A 21,516-nucleotide genomic window follows, 5' to 3' on the forward strand; every position below is an offset into this window, starting at 1 on the left:
ACTGTGCAGTGTATGTATACAGGACAGGAGGAGTGGTACTGTGCAGTGTATGTATACAGGACAGGAGGAGTGGTACTGTGCAGTGTGTGTATACAGGACAGGAGGAGCGGTACTGTGCAATGTATATATACAGGACAGGAGGAGTGGTACTCTGCAGTGTATATATACAGGACAGGAGGAGTGGTACTGTGCAGTGTATGTATACAGGACAGGAGGAGCGGCACTGTGCAATGTATATATACAGGAGGAGTGGTACTGTGCAGTGTATATATACAGGACAGGAGGAGTGGTACTGTGCAGTGTATGTATACAGGACAGGAGGAGTGGTACTGTGCAGTGTATATATATACAGGACAGGAGGAGTGGTACTGTGCAGTGTATGTATACAGGACAGGAGGAGCGGTACTGTGCAATGTATATATACAGGACAGGAGGAGTGGTACTCTGCAGTGTATATATACAGGACAGGAGGAGTGGTACTGTGCAATGTACGGTATATATACAGGACAGGATGAGTGGTACTGTGCAGTGTACATATACAGGACAGGAGGAGCAGTACTGTGCAATGTACGGTATATATACAGGAGCAGTGGTACTGTGCAGTGTATATACAGGACAGGAGGAGTGGTACTGTGCAGTGTATATATACAGGACAGGAGGAGTGGTTCTGTGCAGTGTATATATACAGGACAGAAGGAGCAGTACTGTGCAATGTATATATACAGGAGGAGTGGTGCTGTGCAGTGTATATATACAGGAGGAGAGGTACTGTGCAGTGTATATATACAGGAGGAGAGGTGCTGTGCAGTGTATATATACAAGACAGAAGGAGCAGTACTGTGCAATGTATATATACAGGAGGAGTGGTGCTGTGCAGTGTATGTATACAGGAGGAGAGGTACTGTGCAGTGTATATATACAGGAGGAGAGGTACTGTGCAGTGTATATATATATAGGAGGAGAGGTGCTGTGCAGTGTATATATACAGGAGGAAAGGTGCTGTGCAGTGTATATATACAGGAGAGGTGCTGTGCAGTGTATATATACAGGAGAGGTGCTGTGCAGTGTATATATACAGGAGTGATACTGTGCAGTGTATATATACAGGAGGAGAGGTGCTGTGCAGTGTATATATACAGGAGGAGAGGTGCTGTGCAGTGTATATTTACAGGAGAGGTGCTGTGCAGTGTATATATACCGGAGAGGTGCTGTGCAGTGTATATATACAGGAGGAGAGGTGCTGTGCAGTGTATATATACAGTAGGAGAGGTACTGTGCAGTGTATATATACAGGAGGAGAGGTGCTGTGCAGTATATATATACAGAAGGAAAGGTGCTGTGCAGTGTATATATACAGGAGAGGTGCTGTGCAGTGTATATATACAGGAGTGGTACTGTGCAGTATATATACAGGAGGAAAGGTGCTGTGCAGTGTATATATACAGGAGAGGTGCTGTGCAGTGTATATATACAGGAGAGGTGCTGTGCAGTGTATATATACAGGAGTGGTACTGTGCAGTGTATATATACAGGAGGAAAGGTGCTGTGCAGTGTGTATATACAGGAGAGGTGCTGTGCAGTGTATATATACAGGAGTGGTACTGTGCAGTGTATATATACAGGAGGAAAGGTGCTGTGCAGTGTGTATATACAGGAGAGGTGCTGTGCAGTGTATATATACAGGAGAGGTGCTGTGCAGTGTATATATACAGGAGAGGTGCTGTGCAGTGTATATATACAGGAGTGGTACTGTGCAGTGTATATATACACAGGAGGAAAGGTGCTGTGCAGTGTGTATATACAGGAGAGGTGCTGTGCAGTGTATATATACAGGAGAGGTGCTGTGCAGTGTATATATACAGGAGAGGTGCTGTGCAGTGTATATATACAGGAGTGGTACTGTGCAGTGTATATATACAGGAGGAAAGGTACTGTGCAGTGTGTATAGTATATACAGGAGAGGTGCTGTGCAGTGTATATATACAGGAGAGGTGCTGTGCAGTGTATATATACAGGAGTGGTACTGTGCAGTGTATATATACAGGAGGAAAGGTACTGTGCAGTGTGTATATACAGGAGAGGTGCTGTGCAGTGTATATATACAGGAGAGGTGCTGTGCAGTGTATATATACAGAGTGGTACTGTGCAGTGTATATATACAGGAGGAAAGGTGCTGTGCAGTGTGTATATACAGGAGAGGTGCTGTGCAGTGTATATATACAGGAGAGGTGCTGTGCAGTGTGTATATAAAGGAGTGGTACTGTGCAGTGTATATATACAGGAGGAAAGGTGCTGTGTAGTGTGTATATACAGGAGAGGTGCTGTGCAGTGTATATATACAGGAGAGGTGCTGTGCACTGTATAAATACAGGGGGAGTGGTACTGTACAGTGTATATACTTCAGCATCTCAGCTGCAACCTGCAGCCGCCCAGCTCACCTAGAGCCCCAGAATACAGCAATACCATTGCACTAACTCAGGCGCCGGTAGGAGCTCCTCCACAATCTGCCTGATAAGTTCAGCACTGCAGCCAGGGGCAGAGAGCAGAGCAGGAGAAAGTGCTCTCTCCGCCCACAAACAGTCACGCTGGCTGCATGCTCTTAACCCCTATGTGCCTGCCTGCCTGGCTGCACTGACTGAGTGAGTGAGAAGATGCTTGTGCCAGCTGTATCTATGACAGCGTGAGTGGCCCCCCCCATCTCACCAGGGCCCCGACACTTGCCTGGGTGTGCCGGGTGCTGACGACGGCCCTGCTCACCGTCGTCAGGGGCTTATCTACAGCATTCTGTAATGCTGTAGATAAGCCCCCGATGTTACCTAAAAGAGGAGAAAAAGACGTTAGATTATACTCACCCAGGGGCGGTCGCGCTGCGGTCCGGTTGGATGGGTGTCTCAGGTCCGCTCCGGAGCCTCCCATCTTCATTCCATGATGTCCTCTTCTGGTCTTCACGCCGCGGCTGCAGCGCAGGCGTACTTTGTCTGCCCTGCTGAGGGCAGAGCAAAGTACTGCAGTGCGCAGGCGCCGGGGCAGGTCAGAGAGGCCCGGCGTCTGCGCACTGCAGTACTTTGCTCTGCCCTCAAGAGGGCAGACAAAGTACGCTTTCGCCGGAGCCGCGGCAGGAAGACAAGAACAGGACGTCATGAAATGAAGATAGGAGGCGCCGGAGCGGACCTGAGACACCCATCCGACCAGACCGCAGCGTGACCGCCCCTGGGTGGGTATAATCTAACCTCTTTTCCTCCTCTTTCAGGTAACATCGGGGGCTTATCTACAGCATTACAGAATGCTGTAGATAAGCCCCTGATGACGGTGAGCTTATCTCACCATCGATTTTGGGGGTGACAGGTTCCCTTTAATATGGGCATTCAGGTTATAAACGTCTGAAAACAGTCCTCCCTGTGTGTCTCATATCAGCTGTGTTGTTGCTGAGAAATCATCTTTTATTACTTTATATAAGTGACCTCTTCCAGGCTCTGGGGCGGATGGTACCTGGAAGATAACTCTGCCTCCAGAGCTTATTTTTCATGAAGGGGGAGTTACCAGTGAGACATCAACACACGACAGGAGAACTGACATTTGTCTTCTTGCAAACACATTTTTGCTTCTCTCTCAGCTCTGCTGTATGGCAACAATATTGCAGCCCTGTCTCTTGTGGAAGCTTAGAGGAACCTGCAGATGTGTCTGTTATCAGGAGAGCAGAGAGCGGCCATTATTACACATCACACTGGTAACAGTGGTAACCATGTCACATCACACTGGTAACTCCCCATTATATTTAAAACAAGCTCTGGAGGCAGTTATCTCCAGCCACCATCCTCCTTGGAGAATGGAAGAGGTCACTTATATAAAGTGATTTAAGATGATTTCTCAGCAACAACCCATCTGATATGAGACACACAGGTAGGACTGTTTTCAGCATTCTATAACCAGTATGGCCAAACTAATAGTTTAGATCGGTCAAATGTGGTGACAGATTCCCTTTTGCATGAGGTTATTGTGAAGTGCTGAGGAATATGATGGGGCTATATATGCAAGCATATTAATTCAGTAAACTAGTCAAATGCAGAAAAAAAATCATAATTTGATTGCAGGATCAGACTACACTGGGTTTGTTAGTCGTCTGTTACCATAGAGACACATATGTCTCCATAAGAGATGTGGGCACAAAAAAGCCCACCCAGCCTTGCTGTTTTTCATACTGGCCATTCAATTTGCTTCACTTGTCACTAATTTGACAAACCTGAGAATTCAACTAGTAGCAAGGTGAGGTTATGATGACTGTACATACTTTTAAAACATTTTAGAAGCTCAAAAACTACTGCATTAATTTTGCCAAATGTGATCACAGCAAGAAATTGTGCGTCTCACACAAGGTGGCAAACTATGAGCTACCGGAATTTGTATCTTACCTGTCTTGCCTAGTCTGGGTCTCTACAGCTTCCAAGGCACACTCCAAGGAGCTCTGCAGGGAATGCAACTGAGTCATTGTTTCTCGCAGCAAGAAACGTGTTACAAACTGCTCCATCTGGGAGGCTTTTTCATAGTCCTGTTGGATAAGATAATATAACTACTATTTAGGAGGGATAGACAACTAGACAAACAATGCAATTAACGAGACAACAGTGCCCTCATTCTGTAGTATTAATATTAGTTATGAATTAATATTAGTAATTAATATTAGTATTAATGTAAATCCTTAACCTCTAGGGCAGTGCTCCCCAACAGGGTTGCCAGCTGTTCAGATATTCCAGCACAGACCATAAAAATAGGGAACTTTTTTTTATCTGTCTGTAAAAAATGATGGCATCCATGATTTTTTTTTAAACCAAAGAAACTTATACAGATTCTTTTGTCTGTAATTTAAATTGTTTTACAGTTTACAGTAAATTGAGCTGATATCTTTATATCAGAATTATGGGCTGTAGACATGGATCACTGAAAATCATAATGATCTATTATATTTTTCCAATGTGTCTGTAAAATATATATTGTTTGTCTGTGATTTTTGATAAGCTGTCCAGAAAATATAAAAAGTCAAGTTGGCAACCCTGGTCCCCAACCTTTACTACTCTAAGGGCTGCATTCAGCTCAGCATTGAGCTATATCTAAAGTCTTCTGAGTAGTAGCATCCAGTTCTTCCATCCTCCCCCAGTAGTTACACCAAGAGCCCCCCTTTGTCGGAATAATGATAGGTATAGCTTCCCCTCAGAAATCACACTAAGATCTTACTCTGCCTTTCCTTATAGACATCACTCTTACATCAAGGTTTTCCCACTTAAATTGGGTGCATCAGGCCCTCCCACGACAGTATGGCATCCAGCTTCAATCACCCCTCTAACTAGTGACATTGTAACGGGGTGCGGGGTAGTGGCCATGGACGAGGTACTCGTCTTCCACGGTCAGGCACACTACATAGAGATGGGCAGGTACGGACTGGGGCTGAAATTCAGCCCTGGCATTTAAAATCACACAGGCCCATGCTGTCCCCATCCCAAGCACCAGATGGGATATATTACCCTGGATGGAGGAAAGCAAGATTTACTAAAAGACCAATATTTCTAATGATACCTGTGGGCTACTGGAGTAAGTGATGGAGTCAGTGACTTTGTGCTCCGACACAACTCTTAACATTATGAGTGCCTTGAGAACACCGATTCTGTTAACAACGTAGCAGACAAGGCAGCCCATGACCAGACAGGCCCTTCTGGCATTTGCCAGAATTGCCAGATGGCCAGTCCGGCCCTGGAGATGGGGGTCCTGGCAAGGTGCGTGGCCTTCTTCTGTGGGGGCAATACGCCCTTGAAGGCCGCAAGATACCGATGACTTGGGTTGGCCAGGACCTGATGTTGAAAGGTTCAATGAGGGAGACCACCAGTCAAACATAAACAGTCTTTTATTAAACATAAACCTGGTGGGGATTATGTACAATAGATAGCGGGTGCATAACTTCACGAACGTTTTCTTTAGAACATTGAGCATCATCACACACATTCTCTCTTCTTATTTCTAGGCTGGTTGGTTTCTGCCCATGCTAGTTCCTCTGCTCTCACCACAACCAAGCACAGTACCATAGAAGCTTCCCTGGTCCCCAATAATGATACTACCGTACAAAAAGTGAGAGTCCTGTACTTCATCCGGTTCCACATCCTCTTTTCCCCTTAGGAGAGCTAGAGTGCCACTATGGTTATTACTTAGCTTCTCTATTTGCTAACACCTTGGAATGCCCTCCCAAGGCACTCTCTTCATTTCATGCTCCTTGTTTCATCCTGGCCCGTTACTCTCTTATCTTGTGATCTCAGGGCCGTACTACTAGGCATCCTGACCAAGGACCTGTCTCCAGTGCATAACTGTCCTTCTATTGCTTCTCCTCTCTCTGTTGAAGATCACACTATCTACTGTTTCGGTCTCCTTTCATGTCATGCAAAACTACTCACTGATTAGACCATAGGTCTTCTTCTACTGGACGCTGAGCCCTATCTGACATTTTGACAGGAAACTGTTTTTGTATCTATTCTTCACTTTAGCCCCTCCCACTCTGGGAAAGTCCCAAGCATTAACCCTAACTCTCCAAACTGTTGGGCCAAATATAACACTGTCGCTAAAAACTCATTTCACAATGCACATTACACATCACAACAATATGAGTGTCTTCAAGGGAGAATGTGGGCAGCATGTCCATCTCCTTACACTACAATCCTGTCTCCAGCTTACCATGATTATCTCTCCACCATCATGGTCAATATATGTGCATCCAGATTTGGACTTCTGTACAGGTTACTCATAAAAGTCACCATCTGGAGACCAGCAATTCATTGCTAGACATGGTGGTAATGCACCATGCTGGCAAACAGCTGGGAGCCACAAATCATGGCCTGCCAGCCACATGTGGCTCCTGAGTTATAGCATTTTATTTATCCTGATGATGTTGCATTTTGTATTTCCGGGCTGTGTTTTTGTTATAATATTAGCAGATATTATGTATGTGTATATATTTTAAAGTTGTCCTTGTCTGCATTGTGTAGACATACTATAGTGTTTTTCTTCTCAATCAATATGCAGAACAAGGCAACACACCAATGTGAGGCACGAGGGAGACTCCATTTTGGATTTATTAATTCAGGCCCCATAGATTATCCAGAGATCTTCCTCCACTCCAAGGCGGCTCACATCAAGGGGAAAGTGTAGACACTTTGGCACTGACACCTAGAGACGAATTATGAGAGTACCGTTCATCTCAGGGTTAGGTCCAACATACCATCAGAACCCTGGGAGCCCTCCGCACACACCCCAGTGTCTCACATTTCTCTAGCTGTCCTGGATACCGAGCTATCGAAACTGGCTCTCCAGAATCACTTAGCCGACCCAAGTTTGGACTCTCCGTATCGGTCCAGCCCCAACGAACTCGTTGAGACATCAGTCGTCCCATTTGGACTCCTGCTCAGAAGTTATGACCCATCCTAGATATTGCGAATTATTTCAGCTAGGAGGTCAAGGGAGGAGAATTCAGTCCAACCAGGGGGGGTGGTAGCGAATATGGGAGGTGGCAAGCTAGGGGTTAAAAGCTAGCCACCCACCTTTAGCCTTTGTCTTTGTTCTGCCATAGAAGCCACATCACATCACGTGTGGAGACGGACCAGAAGCTAAGAAGGTGCCTGTGGATATCTGTGGACATGAGAGCTTCCCTTTATCCTCAAGTGATCAGAAACGGTAACGTGACACATACAGCTAACTGCAATTCCAACTTGTACCCTATTTTTATCTATACTTCTGGTTGTAATACCTGTATATTACTCTGTATATATTTGTAGCATATGACCCGATATAAGCTTGTCAACGAACCGGGCTGATATCTAACGAGGAACTTGTGGCAGCATACCGTCCTGGTGTTATTGGTGGATCCTGGCAGTGGCCAGTTTATATATCTATAATATAACACTGGGAGCGTCACTCTGTCCGAAGCCTTTATAGACTGCGCAAGCGCCGGCGCAGTCTGGACCCCACAGAGTGACGCTCCCAGGAGATCGCGGTATGCGTAAGCACTGAACGCACACCGCGATCTCCAATGGAGAAGCAGGGACGAGCCAGGAGGGTGAGTATGCAATATTTACCTGTCCCGTTCCACCGATGCGTGCTGCTCCATCCTCCGCCTGTGACATTCAGTTCAGAGGGCACGATGACGCGCTTAATGCGCGCCGCCCTCTGATTGAGTGAACAGTCACAGCCAGAGGATGTGGAGGATGGAGCAGCACGCATCGGTGGAACGGGGGACAGGTAAATATAGCAAGTGCCGGGGGCCTGAGCTAGCGGCGACTCTGGCACCTGACCCCCACAGCGCGCCGGTGTCCCCGCCTGCTCAGGCCCCCAGCACTCGGCACCCACCACAGCCACGCATAGCTGCCCACACTCACCACAGCCACGCACAGCCGCCCGCACTCACCACAGCCATGCACAGCCGCCCGCACTCACCACAGCCACGCACAGCCGCCCGCACTCACCACAGCCACGCACAGCCGCCCGCACTCACCACAGCCACGCACAGCCGCCCGCACTCACCACAGCCACGCACAACCGCCCGCACTCACCACAGCCACGCACAGCCGCCCGCACTCACCACAGCCACGCACAGCCGCCCGCACTCACCACAGCAACGCACAGCCGCCCGCACTCACCACAGTCACGCACAGCCGCCCGCACTCACCACAGCCACGCACAGCCGCCGGCACTCAGCACAGCCACGCACAGCCGCCCGTACTCAGCACCGCCACGCACAGCCGCCCGCACTCAGCACCGCCACGCACAGCCGCCCGCACTCAGCACCACCACGCACAGCTGCCCGCACTCACCACAGCCACGCACAGCCGCCCGCACTCACCACAGCCACGCACAGCTGCCCGCACTCACCACAGCCACGCACAGCCGCCCGCAATCACCACAGCCACGCACAGCCGCCCGCACTCACCACAGCCACGCACAGCCGCCCAAACTCACCACAGCCACGCACAGCCGCCCACACTCACCACAGCCACGCACAGTCGCCCGCACTCAGCACGGCCACGCACAGCCGCCCGCACTCAGCACCGCCACGCACAGATGCCCGCATTCAGCACCGCCACGCACAGCCGCCAGCACTCAGCACAGCCGCCCGCACTCAGCACAGCCACGCACAGCCGCCCGCACTCAGCACCGCCACGCACAGCCGCCCGCACTCAGCACCGCCACGCACAGCCGCCTGCACTCAGCACCGCTACGCACAGCCGCCCACACTCAGCACCGCTACGCACAGCCGCCCGCACTCAGCACCGACACGCACAGCCGCCTGCACTCAGCACCGACACGCACAGCCGCCCGCACTCAGCACCGCCATGCACAGTCGCCCGCACTCACCACAGCCACGCACAGCCGCCCGCACTCACCACAGCCACGCACAGCCACCCGCACTCACCACAGCCACGCACAGCCGCCGGCACTCAGCACAGCCACGCACAGCCGCCGGCACTCAGCACCGCCACGCACAGCCGCCCGCACTCAGCACCGCCACGCACAGCCGCCCGCACTCAGCACCGCCACGCACAGCCACCCGCACTCACCACAGCTACGCACAGCCGCCGGAACTCACCACAGCCACGCACAGCTGCCGGCACTCAGCACAGCCACGCACAGCCGCCGGCACTCAGCACAGCCACGCATAGCCGCCAGCACTCAGCACAGCCGCCCGCACTCAGCACAGCCGCCCGCACTCAGCAACGCCACGCACAGCCGCCTGCACTCAGCACCGCCACGCACAGCCGCCCGCACTCAGCACCGCCACGCACAGCTGCCCGCACTCAGCACAGCCATGCACAGCCGCCCGCACTCAGCACAGCCGCCCGCACTCAGCACAGCCGCCCACACTCAGCACAGCCGCCCACACTCAGCACAGCCGCCCACACTCAGCACAGCCGCCCGCACTCAGCACAACCGCACTCGGGCAGTAGAGCCGGAGAGAGAAAGATGGGAGCAACATATGGCAGAATGGAAACAGGAACAGGCAGAATTGGTGCAGCACATTACAACAGAATGGGGGCGCAGGATGGGAGCAGCACATGATAGAATGGGGGCACGGGATGGGAGCAGCACATGACAGAATGGGGGCGCGGGATGGGAGCAGCACATGACAGAATGATTGCGCACGATGGGAGCAGCACATGACAGAATGGGGGCGCACACATGACAGGATGGGGGTGCAGGATGGGAGCACATGACAGGATGGGGCGCAGGATGGGAGCACATGACAGGATGGGAGCAGCACATGACAGAATGGGGGCACAGGATGGGAGCAGCACATGACAGAATGGGGGCACACACATGACAGGATGGGGGTGTAGGATGGAGCAGCATATGAAAGGATGGGGGCGCAGGATGGGAGCACATGACAGGATGGGGACGCAGGATGGAGCAGCACATGATAGGATGGGGGCGCAGGATGGAGCAGCACATGACAGGATGGGAGAGCAAGATGGGAGCAGCACATACCAGGATGGAGACCATATACCAATATAAATGCTCGCCACCCGGGCGTAGAACGGGTTCAATAGCTAGTATATATATATATATATATATATATATATATATATATATTCTCGGCCTGGGACTGGTGATATATATACCGCCCACACTGCAGAGTGCCTCGATAACCAGCACATGACAGGGCAGCCTCTCTGGCAACTACTTATCCTAGGTGCAGTTCCCTGACTGACCTGAGGGTAAGGGGTACACCAGAGCGCTGTGACTGTGTAAGCTCCATCACCGATTGGTAATGGCAGGTGGATATCCATATCCCCCAGCTCTCCTCGTGTGTGTTTTTTCTTACAAGTGGGAAATGCATTATACTACAGCCACATCCTGAATATTATTAAGCATCTCCCGATCATCTAAACCAGGATTACAGTTGTATTCTCTGGCTATTTGGTTTGTTTTTTAACTGTGATGATGCCAAAAGGGTATCTGTGAAGTAGTGAGTTATCTTATATATAAAATATTAAACTTTTTCCACTTGTAGGTGATAGATTCTACCACCTTACATCAAGAACATTGAAGGAATACTTTGCAAGCAACTTTTGAAAAAAAAAGGGAATATTTTAACCCCTTCATGACCTTGGGATTTTCTGTTTTTCCGTGTTCGTTTTTCGCTCCCCTCCTTCCCAGAGCCATAACTTTTTTATTTTTCCGTCAATATGGCCATGTCAGGGCTTATTTTTTGCGAAATAAGTTGTACTTTTGAACGACTTCATTGGTTTTAGCATGTCTTGTACTAGAAAACGGGAAAAAAATTCCAAGTGCGGTGAAATTGCAAAAAAAGTGCAATCCCACACTTGTTTTTTGCTTGGCTTTTTTGCTAGGTTCACTAAATGCTAAAAATGACCTGCCACTATGATTCTCCAGGTCAGTACGAGTTCATGGACACCTAACATGTCTAGGTTATTTTTATCTAAGTGGTAAAAAAAAATTCCAAACTTTGCTAAAAAAAAAAAAAAAGGCACCGTTTTCCGATACCCGTAGCGTCTCCATTTTTCATGATCTTGGCTCAGGTGAGGGCTTATTTTTTGCGGGCCAAGCTGGCATTTTTAATGATACCATTTCGGTGCAGATATGTTCTTTTGATCGCCCGTTATTGCATTTTAATGCAATGTTGTGGCGACCAAAAAACCGTAATTCTGGAGTTTCTAATTTTTTTCTCGCTACGCCGTTTAGCGATCAGGTTAATCCTTTTTTTTTGTTGATAGATCTGGCGATTCTGAACGCGGGGATAACAAATATGTGTAGGTTTGATTTTTTTTTATTGATTTATTTTGAATGGGGCGAAAGGGGGGTGATTTAAACTTTTATATTTTTTTTATTTTTTTTAACTTTTTTTTAACTTTTTTAAAAACTTCTGCCATGCTTCAATAGCCTCCATGGGAGGCTAGAAGCTGGCATAACGCGATCGGCTCTGCTACATAGCAGCGATCATCAGATCGCTGCTATGAGGCAGAAATGCAGGTGTGCTGTGAGCGCTGACCACAGGGTGGCGCTCACAGCTACCGGCGATCAGTAACCATAGAGGTCTCAAGGACCTCTATGGTTACTATACAGAAGCATCGCCGACCCTCGATCATGTGAAGGGGGTCAGCGATGCGCTCATTTCCGGCCGCCCGGCCGGAAGCGCCGGTTAAATGCCGCTGTCTGCGTTTGACAGTGGCATTTAACTAGTTAACAGCGGCGGGTGAATCGCGATTTCACCCGCCGCTATTGTGGGCACATGTCAACTGTTCAAAATAGCTGACATGTCCCGGCTTTGATGCGGGCTCACCGCTGGAGCCCTGCATCAAAGCGGGGGTTCTGACCTCGGACGTACTATCCCGTCCGAGGTCAGAAAGGGGTTTTAAGATAAATATTAAGTCTAGTGCCATAGAGTAGTCATATTCTTAAATATCAGAAATGCTTCTCTAGCACCTCATGTTCCACTTTTCCATACCATTCGTTTTCATACTTCTCCACCATAACATTTTATCTCTAAAAATAAAAAGTCTATACATTTGTGATTTGATTCTGCGAGTACAATAAGCCAGGACCACAAAGAAGATAAGCTTATATATTGCTAGATAAAGCTGCAAATGTTGGATATGCAACCATATTGACAGGAAGAATCCCAAATTTTCACATAAGTCATGTCCATTGCCATGGTCAGCATTTAGAAGTGTGAGCACTTGACATCAGGGCAGAGCTTTCACAACAAAGCTTAAGCTTAACAAGTTCTTTTCAAGTCCAAAGATAATTTGCTGCTGTAAAAAAACCGTGCCTGCCCAAACTTGCAGCCTGTTTATCGCTGCAGAGAGTCAGGCTTTGTTCAGCACAGATAAAGAAAAGGGCTATTTTTATAACAATAGCAGTAATTTTCTGCGCTATAAACTACAAATGCCGTTGGGAACTGAATGCAGCACTACAGGGTGTACGGACTCAATGTAGCAAGAGGCAACCTCGGAGCGTACCTGCTGCCTGATTACACTCACTGAATTTATGCTTTCAAGTATTTTCTCCACAGAAGGCATAAAATAGGCACAACTATAAATACCAGCATGCTTTGACTGGGAAATTCCATATATTTCCATGGCACACTACTGCATATACTGTATATGTACAGTATATGGTCAAATTGCCAAAATTGCAGATAATGCATAAGCTCAGAAATCCTATAGACATCAAATAGTAAGGTACATATAAAAAAATATATATATTGTAGGGGTTCACGCCCTCGGGTAGCCACTTGGATACACGTGGCACACGGTTTTATATCAAAACAGCATGTAGTTTATTGTCTATCATAAACTTTACAGCTCCAAAACGAAAACAGCCTGCCTTCAATATCCATGGAAAAAAATTTTTTTTTTTCTTCAGGCGGAATGAAACAACATACAAGTGCTTCTCCCTAAATTAGAATATCATCAAAAAGTTAATTTATTTCAGTTCTTCAATATAAAAAGTGAAACTTATATATTATATACAGTCATTACTAGGGTTGAGCGACTTTCACTTTTTTAGGATCGAATCGGGTTTCGCGAAACCCGACTTTGTCAAAAGTCGAGTCGAGTGTAATCGTCCGATTATCACCAAAAGTCGGGGATCGACCGAAACACGAAACCCAATGCAAGTCACTGGGGAAGCATAGTCGGCAGTGAGTGGAGGCCAGGAAAACACCTACAGTGCCCATTGTAATGGTAAAAACATCCATTCTTGTTACTGAAGCTTGTCAATCTTACTTTACTTTATAATAATAGTTAGGCATTGGAAATTGGGGGTTATTTGGCTAAAGTTGTGGGGGGTAGGGCTGGTTCAATTTTTTAGTGGGCCCAGGAAACGTGGACTACGTCACGGCGGTGGAGCAGTGAGAAGTAAGTATTTCAACTTTGCAAGTGCTGTGATCCTGAGCAAGCAGGGGGGGCCCACTCGTTGGCATTGGCACTGGCACAGGGCCCCTCAAAGTACGGCGGTGTGTTTGCACAGCGGGGGCGCCTCCCACCGGCAGCGACACTTTTGCGTACTCTGAGGGGCCATGTGCCAGTGACGTCGCCAACGAGTATGCCCCCCCACCTGATGAAGGAACCTGCACTTTCATCTGCACCTTCCTCTTTGTCCCTGTGTAAGGTGGTATAGTATGCGGGAAAAGGAACCTGACTTTCAGCAGGGTCAGATTGTGGCTGTGTAGCGTGCAAGGGGTATGTGGTGGTCTGGGTCAATGTACCACAAGACTCATCTAGCACTGGCTGGGCAATGGGCAGGATGAGGAGGAAATGCAGATATAGGCCCAAATAATAAAGTGGGCTAAATGCAGTTCAAAATTGGTAACAGGACTAACCTGGCGGCATTGCTTTGTTAAGTGGAGTAGAAAACCCAGGAGCGGCAGACACGGTTTTAAGGGCCCAACCACACTAGTAGGCCCAATGCAGTTTAATATTACAAATATAGGCCGAAAGCCTGAAGATTGAAGCTCAGGAAAATAACACAGGACAACACCAAGGTGCGGCAGACACCGTTACTAGGCCCAACCAAAGTAGTGGGCCAAGTGCAGTTTAATATTTAAAATGTAGGCCGAAAGCCTGAACATTGAAGCTCGGGAAAACAAAACAGGAGAAAACCCAGGAGCGGCAGACACCGTTTTAAGGGCCCAACCACCCTAGTAGGCCCAATGCAGTTTAATATTACAAATATAGGCCGAAAGCCTGAACATTGAAGCTCTGGAAAATAACACAGGACAACACCAAAGTGCAGCAGACACTGTTACTAGGCCCAACCAAAATAGTAGGCCAACTGCAGTATTATATAAACAACAACTTAATGAGAGGCTGAAGATTGAAGCTCAGCTCTGTTCAGTGGAGAACACCAAGGAAGCGGCAGACACCGTTAGTAGGCCCCAACCACACTAGTAGGCCAATTGCAGTGTTATATTAACAACAACTACTTAATGAGAGCCTGAAGATTGAAGCTCAGCTTTATTCAGTGGAGGAGACAAGCGAGGGGCAGCAGACACCGTTACTAGGGCCCAACCAAACGAGTTGGCCAATTGCAGTTTAATATTTAAAATGTAGGCCGAAAGCCTGAAGATTGAAGCTCAGGAAAACCAAACAGGAGAAAACCCAGGAGCAGCAGACACCGTTAGTAGTGCCCAACCACACTAGTAGGCCAACTGCAGTTTAATATCTGATAATATAGGCCGAAAGCCTGAAGACTGAAGCTCAGCTTTGTACAGTGAAGGACAACACCAAGGAGCGGCAAACACCGTTAGTAGGCCCCAACCAAACTAGTAGGCCAACTGCAGTGTTATATAAACAACAACTTAATGAGAGCCTGAAGATTGAAGCTCAGCTCTGTTCAGTGAAGAACACTGTCATGAATCCCCAATGGCTAGGGATAGCACAGGACAAGCAAAGTACAAATAAATAACGGACGAGCTCTAGGGTGATGGAACCTGGGCTGACCGCTGCCCTACGCCTGACAAACGCAACTAGAGATAGCCAGGGAGCGTGCCTACGTTGGTTCTAGACGCCACGCACCAGCCTAAGAGCTAACTAGTACTGCAGAGAAAATAAAGACCTCACTTGCCTCCAGAGGAATGAACCCCAAAAGATATAGTTGCCCCCTCACATGTATTGACGGTGAAATGAGAGGAAGGCACACACATAGAGATGATATATATAGATTTAGCAAATTGAGGCCCGCTGTAAACTAGAAAGCAGAACGATACAAAAGGGGACTGAGCGGTCAGCAAAAAACCCTAATCAAAAAAACCATCCTGAGATTACAAGAACCCATGTGCCAACTCATGGCACATGGGGAGAACCTCAGTCCACTAGAGCTACCAGCTAGCATAGAGACATAATAAGCAAGCTGGACAAAAAACCAAACAACTGAAAATCAGCACTTAGCTTATCCTGAAAGATCTGGGAGCAGGTAGGCAGGAACCAAACAGAGCACATCTGAATACATTGATAGCCGGCAAGGGAATGACAGAAAGGCCAGGTAAAATAGGAAACACCCAGCCTCTGATGGACAGGTGGAAACCAAAGGCCGCAACCCACCAAAGTCACCCAGTACCAGCAGTAACCACCAGAGGGAGCCCACAAACAGAATCCACAACAGTACCCTGTTGTGGATTCTGTTTGTGGGCTCCCTCTGGTGGTTACTGCTGGTACTGGGTGACTTTGGTGGGTTGCGGCCTTTGGTTTCCACCTGTCCATCAGAGGCTGGGTGTTTCCTATTTTACCTGGCCTTTCTGTCATTCCCTTGCCGGCTATCAATGTATTCAGATGTGCTCTGTTTGGTTCCTGCCTACCTGCTCCCAGATCTTTCAGGATAAGCTAAGTGCTGATTTTCAGTTGTTTGGTTTTTTGTCCAGCTTGCTTATTATGTCTCTATGCTAGCTGGTAGCTCTAGTGGACTGAGGTTCTCCCCATGTGCCATGAGTTGGCACATGGGTTCTTGTAATCTCAGGATGGTTTTTTTTTTGATTAGGGTTTTTTGCTGACCGCTCAGTCCCCTTTTGTATCGTTCTGCTTTCTAGTTTACAGCGGGCCTCTATTTGCTAAAACTATATATATCATCTCTATGTGTGTGCCTTCCTCTCATTTCACCGTCAATACATGTGAGGGGGCAACTATATCTTTTGGGGTTCATTCCTCTGGAGGCAAGTGAGGTCTTTATTTTCTCTGCAGTACTAGTTAGCTCTTAGGCTGGTGCGTGGCGTCTAGAACCAACGTAGGCACGCTCCCTGGCTATCTCTAGTTGCGTTTGTCAGGCGTAGGGCAGCGGTCAGCCCAGGTTCCATCACCCTAGAGCTTGTCCGTTATCTATTTGTACTTTGCTTGTCCTGTGCTATCCCTAGCCATTGGGGATTCATGACAGTATAGCCGGCCCACAAAGTGTTAATTGTTTGGGCTGAAGCAGGAGAAAAAGAAGTGTTTAAGGGAAATTTTTTTTTTTTTTTTTTTTTTTTTTTCCCTTCAGAGTTTTGCTGCCTAGCCCTTAATTGCTGTCTAGCTGCTTCTTACCTCCTCTTAACCCTTGAATGGCTCTGATCTTGGCTGTTTAACATGGATGTCCAGAGTTTGGCTTCCAGCCTGAGTAATCTCGCGGCAAAAGTTCAAAACATACAGGATTTTGTTGTTCACACTCCCATGTCTGAACCTAGAATTCCTATTCCAGAGTTCTTTTCTGGAGATAGATCTACCTTCCTGAATTTCAGGAACAATTGTAAATTGTTTCTTTCTTTAAAATCTCGCTCCTCTGGAGACCCTGCTCAACAGGTCAAGATTGTAATATCTTTCCTGCGGGGCGACCCTCAGAATTGGGCATTTGCATTGGCACCAGGGGATCCTGCATTGCTCAGTGTGGATGCGTTTTTTCTGGCATTGGGATTGCTCTATGAGGAACCTAACCTAGAGATTCAGGCTGAAAAGGCTTTATTAGCCCTCTCTCAGGGGCATGATGAAGTGGAAATATATTGTCAAAAATTTCGGAAATGGTCGGTGCTTACTCAGTGGAATGAGTGCGCCCTGGCTGCAAACTTCAGAAATGGTCTTTCTGAGGCCATTAAGGATATTATGGTGGGGTTCCCTACGCCTACAGGTCTGAATGAGTCTATGGCTATGGCCATTCAGATTGATCGGCGTTTACGGGAGCGCAAACCCGTGCACCAGTTGGCGGTGTCTTCTGAACAGGCACCTGAGACTATGCAATGTGATAGAATTCAGTCCAGAAGTGAACGGCAAAATTATAGGCGGAAAAATGGATTGTGTTTTTATTGTGGTGATTCAGCTCATGTTATATCAGCATGCTCTAAACGCACAAAAAGGGTTGATAAATCTTTTGCCATTGGTACTCTGCAGCCTAAGTTCATTTTGTCTGTGACTCTGATTTTTTCACTGTCTTCCATTTCCGTCGATGCCTATGTGGATTCGGGCGCTGCCCTGAGTCTTATGGATTGGTCATTTGCTAAACGCTGCGGTTTTAGTCTGGAGCCTCTGGAAGTTCCTATTCCTCTGAAGGGAATTGACTCTACACCATTGGCTATGAATAAACCGCAGTATTGGACACAAGTGACCATGCGCATGACTCCCGTTCATCAGGAGGTGATTCGCTTCCTTGTACTGTATAATTTACATGATGTACTAGTGCTTGGTCTGCCATGGTTACAAACTCATAATCCTGTCCTGGACTGGAAAACAATGTCTGTGTTAAGCTGGGGATGTCAGGGGGTTCATGATGATGCACCTCCGATTTCAATCGCTTCATCTACTCCTTCTGAGATCCCTGCGTTTTTGTCTGACTATAGGGATGTTTTTGAGGAGCCTAAGCTTAATTTGCTCCCTCCTCATAGAGAGTGTGACTGTGCTTTAGAATTGATTCCTGGCAGTAAGTTCCCTAAGGGTCGTTTATTTAATCTGTCACTGCCAGAGCATACTGCTATGCGGAATTATATTAAGGAGTCCTTGGAAAAGGGACATATTCGTCCATCTTCGTCCCCTCTGGGAGCAGGTTTCTTTTTCGTGGCAAAAAAAGATGGTTCCCTGAGGCCTTGTATAGATTATCGCCTTCTGAATAAGATTAAAGTCAAATACCAGTATCCATTGCCATTATTAACTGATTTGTTTGCTCGCATTAAGGGGGCTAGGTGGTTCACTAAGATAGATCTTCGCGGTGCGTATAATCTGGTGCGGATAAATATGTGATGAGTGGAAAACCGCATTTAATACGCCTGAGGGCCATTTTGAGTATTTGGTAATGCCTTTTGGACTCTCCAATGCTCCGTCAGTCTTTCAGTCCTTTATGCACAATATTTTCCGTGAATATCTGGATAAGTTTATGATTGTGTATTTGGATGATATTTTGGTGTTTTCTGATGACTGGGAGTCTCATGTTCTACAGGTCAGGAAGGTGTTTCAGGTTCTGCGGGCCAATTCTCTGTTTGTGAAGGGTTCAAAGTGTCTCTTCGGAGTCCAGAAGATTTCTTTTTTGGGGTACATTTTTTCTCCTTCTACTATTGACATGGATCCCGTCAAGGTTCAGGCTATTTGTGACTGGACACAACCTACATCTGTTAAGAGCCTTCAGAAGTTCTTGGGGTTTGCTAATTTTTATCGTCGGTTCATTGCTAATTTTTCCAGTATTGTCAAACCTTTGACTGATTTGACTAAAAAGGGTGCTGATGTTGCTGATTGGTCTCCTGCGGCCGTGGAGGCCTTTCAGGAACTTAAGCGCCGGTTTTCTTCTGCTCCTGTGTTGTGTCAACCAGATGTTTCACTTCCTTTTCAGGTTGAGGTTGATGCTTCCGAGATTGGAGCGGGGGCGGTTTTGTCACAGAGAAGTTCTAAGGGCTCGGTGATGAAGCCATGTGCATTCTTCTCTAGAAAATTCTCGCCCGCCGAGCGCAATTATGATGTGGGTAATCGGGAGCTTTTGGCCATGAAGTGGGCATTTGAGGAGTGGCGTCATTGGCTTGAGGGTGCTAAACATCGTGTGGTGGTCTTGACTGATCACAAGAATCTCATTTACCTTGAGTCTGCCAGGCGTTTGAATCCTAGACAGGCTCGTTGGTCGTTGTTTTTTTCTCGTTTCAATTTCGTGGTTTCATACCTGCCAGGTTCAAAGAATGTGAAGGCAGATGCTCTTTCCAGGAGTTTTGTGCCTGACTCTCCTGGAGACTCTGGGCCTACTGGTATCCTTAGGGATGGGGTAATATTGTCCGCCGTATCCCCAGACTTGCGACGTGCATTGCAGGAGTTTCAGGTGGATAAACCGGATCGTTGTCCACCAGAAAGACTGTTTGTTCCGGATGATTGGACCAGTAGAGTCATCTCCGAGGTCCATTCTTCTGTGTTGGCTGGTCATCCTGGAATATTTGGTACTAGAGACTTGGTGGCCAGGTCTTTTTGGTGGCCTTCCTTGTCTAGGGATGTGCGTACCTTTGTGCAGTCTTGTGAAGTGTGTGCTCGAGCTAAGCTTTGCTGTTCTCGGGCCAGTGGGTTGTTGTTATCCTTGCCCATCCCGAAGAGGCCTTGGACGCACATTTCCATGGATTTTATTTCTGATCTTCCGGTTTCACAGAAAATGTCCGTTATCTGGGTTGTGTGTGACCGCTTTTCTAAGATGGTTCATTTGGTGCCCTTGCCTAAGTTGCCCTCCTCCTCTGAGTTGGTCCCTTTATTTTTTCAGAACGTGGTCCGTTTGCATGGGATTCCGGAGAATATCGTTTCTGACAGGGGATCCCAGTTTGTGTCTAGATTTTGGCGGACGTTTTGTGCCAAGATGGGCATTGATTTGTCTTTCTCGTCTGCATTCCATCCTCAGACGAATGGCCAGACGGAGCGAACTAATCAGACCTTGGAAACTTATTTGAGGTGTTTTGTTTCTGCTGATCAAGATGACTGGGTTGCTTTTTTGCCACTGGCCGAATTTGCTCTTAATAATCGGGCTAGTTCTGCCACGTTGGTCTCTCCTTTTTTTGTAATTCGGGGTTTCATCCTCGTTTTTCCTCTGGTCAGGTGGAGTCTTCGGATTGTCCTGGAGTGGACGTGGTGGTGAACAGGCTACATCAGATTTGGAATCAGGTGGTGGACAATTTGAAGTTATCTCAGGAGAAGACTCAGCAGTTTGCTAATCGCCGTCGCCGCGTGGGTCCCCGACTTCTTGTTGGGGATTTGGTGTGGTTGTCTTCTCGTTTTGTCCCTATGAAGGTCTCTTCTCCTAAGTTCAAGCCTCGGTTCATCGGTCCTTATAGGATCTCAGAGATTCTTAACCCTGTATCTTTTCGTTTGGATCTCCCAGCATCGTTTGCTATTCATAATGTGTTCCATCGGTCATTGTTGCGGAGGTATGAGGTGCCCGTTGTTCCTTCGGTTGAGCCTCCTGCTCCGGTGCTGGTGGAGGGAGAATTGGAGTATGTTGTTGAGAAGATCTTGGATTCTTGTGTTTCCAGACGCAAACTCCAGTATTTGGTTAAGTGGAAGGGTTATGGTCAGGAGGATAATTCCTGGGTGGTCGCCTCCGATGTTCATGCGACTGATTTGGTCCGCGCCTTCCATAGAGCTCACCCTGATCGCCCTGGGGGTTCTCGTGAGGGTTCGGTGACCCCTCCTCAAGGGGGGGTACTGTTGTGGATTCTGTTTGTGGGCTCCCTCTGGTGGTTACTGCTGGTACTGGGTGACTTTGGTGGGTTGCGGCCTTTGGTTTCCACCTGTCCATCAGAGGCTGGGTGTTTCCTATTTTACCTGGCCTTTCTGTCATTCCCTTGCCGGCTATCAATGTATTCAGATGTGCTCTGTTTGGTTCCTGCCTACCTGCTCCCAGATCTTTCAGGATAAGCTAAGTGCTGATTTTCAGTTGTTTGGTTTTTTGTCCAGCTTGCTTATTATGTCTCTATGCTAGCTGGTAGCTCTAGTGGACTGAGGTTCTCCCCATGTGCCATGAGTTGGCACATGGGTTCTTGTAATCTCAGGATGGTTTTTT

General features: G+C 47.7%; 1 protein-coding gene across 2 annotated transcripts in view; it reads right to left on the minus strand.

Moving 5' to 3' along the window:
- NECAB3 (N-terminal EF-hand calcium binding protein 3) overlaps window positions 1–21,516 on the minus strand; it is a 183,282-nt gene that overhangs the window by 58,105 nt on the left and 103,661 nt on the right. For both annotated transcript variants that reach the window (XM_077251953.1, XM_077251952.1), the window contains exon 6: window positions 4,410–4,546. In XM_077251953.1, coding sequence (XP_077108068.1) covers window positions 4,410–4,546 — 137 coding nt within the window. The remainder of the gene's footprint in view (window positions 1–4,409; window positions 4,547–21,516) is intronic.

Source organism: Ranitomeya variabilis, chromosome 4 (genome assembly GCF_051348905.1).
Source record: "Ranitomeya variabilis isolate aRanVar5 chromosome 4, aRanVar5.hap1, whole genome shotgun sequence".
Taxonomy (NCBI): domain Eukaryota; kingdom Metazoa; phylum Chordata; class Amphibia; order Anura; family Dendrobatidae; genus Ranitomeya; species Ranitomeya variabilis.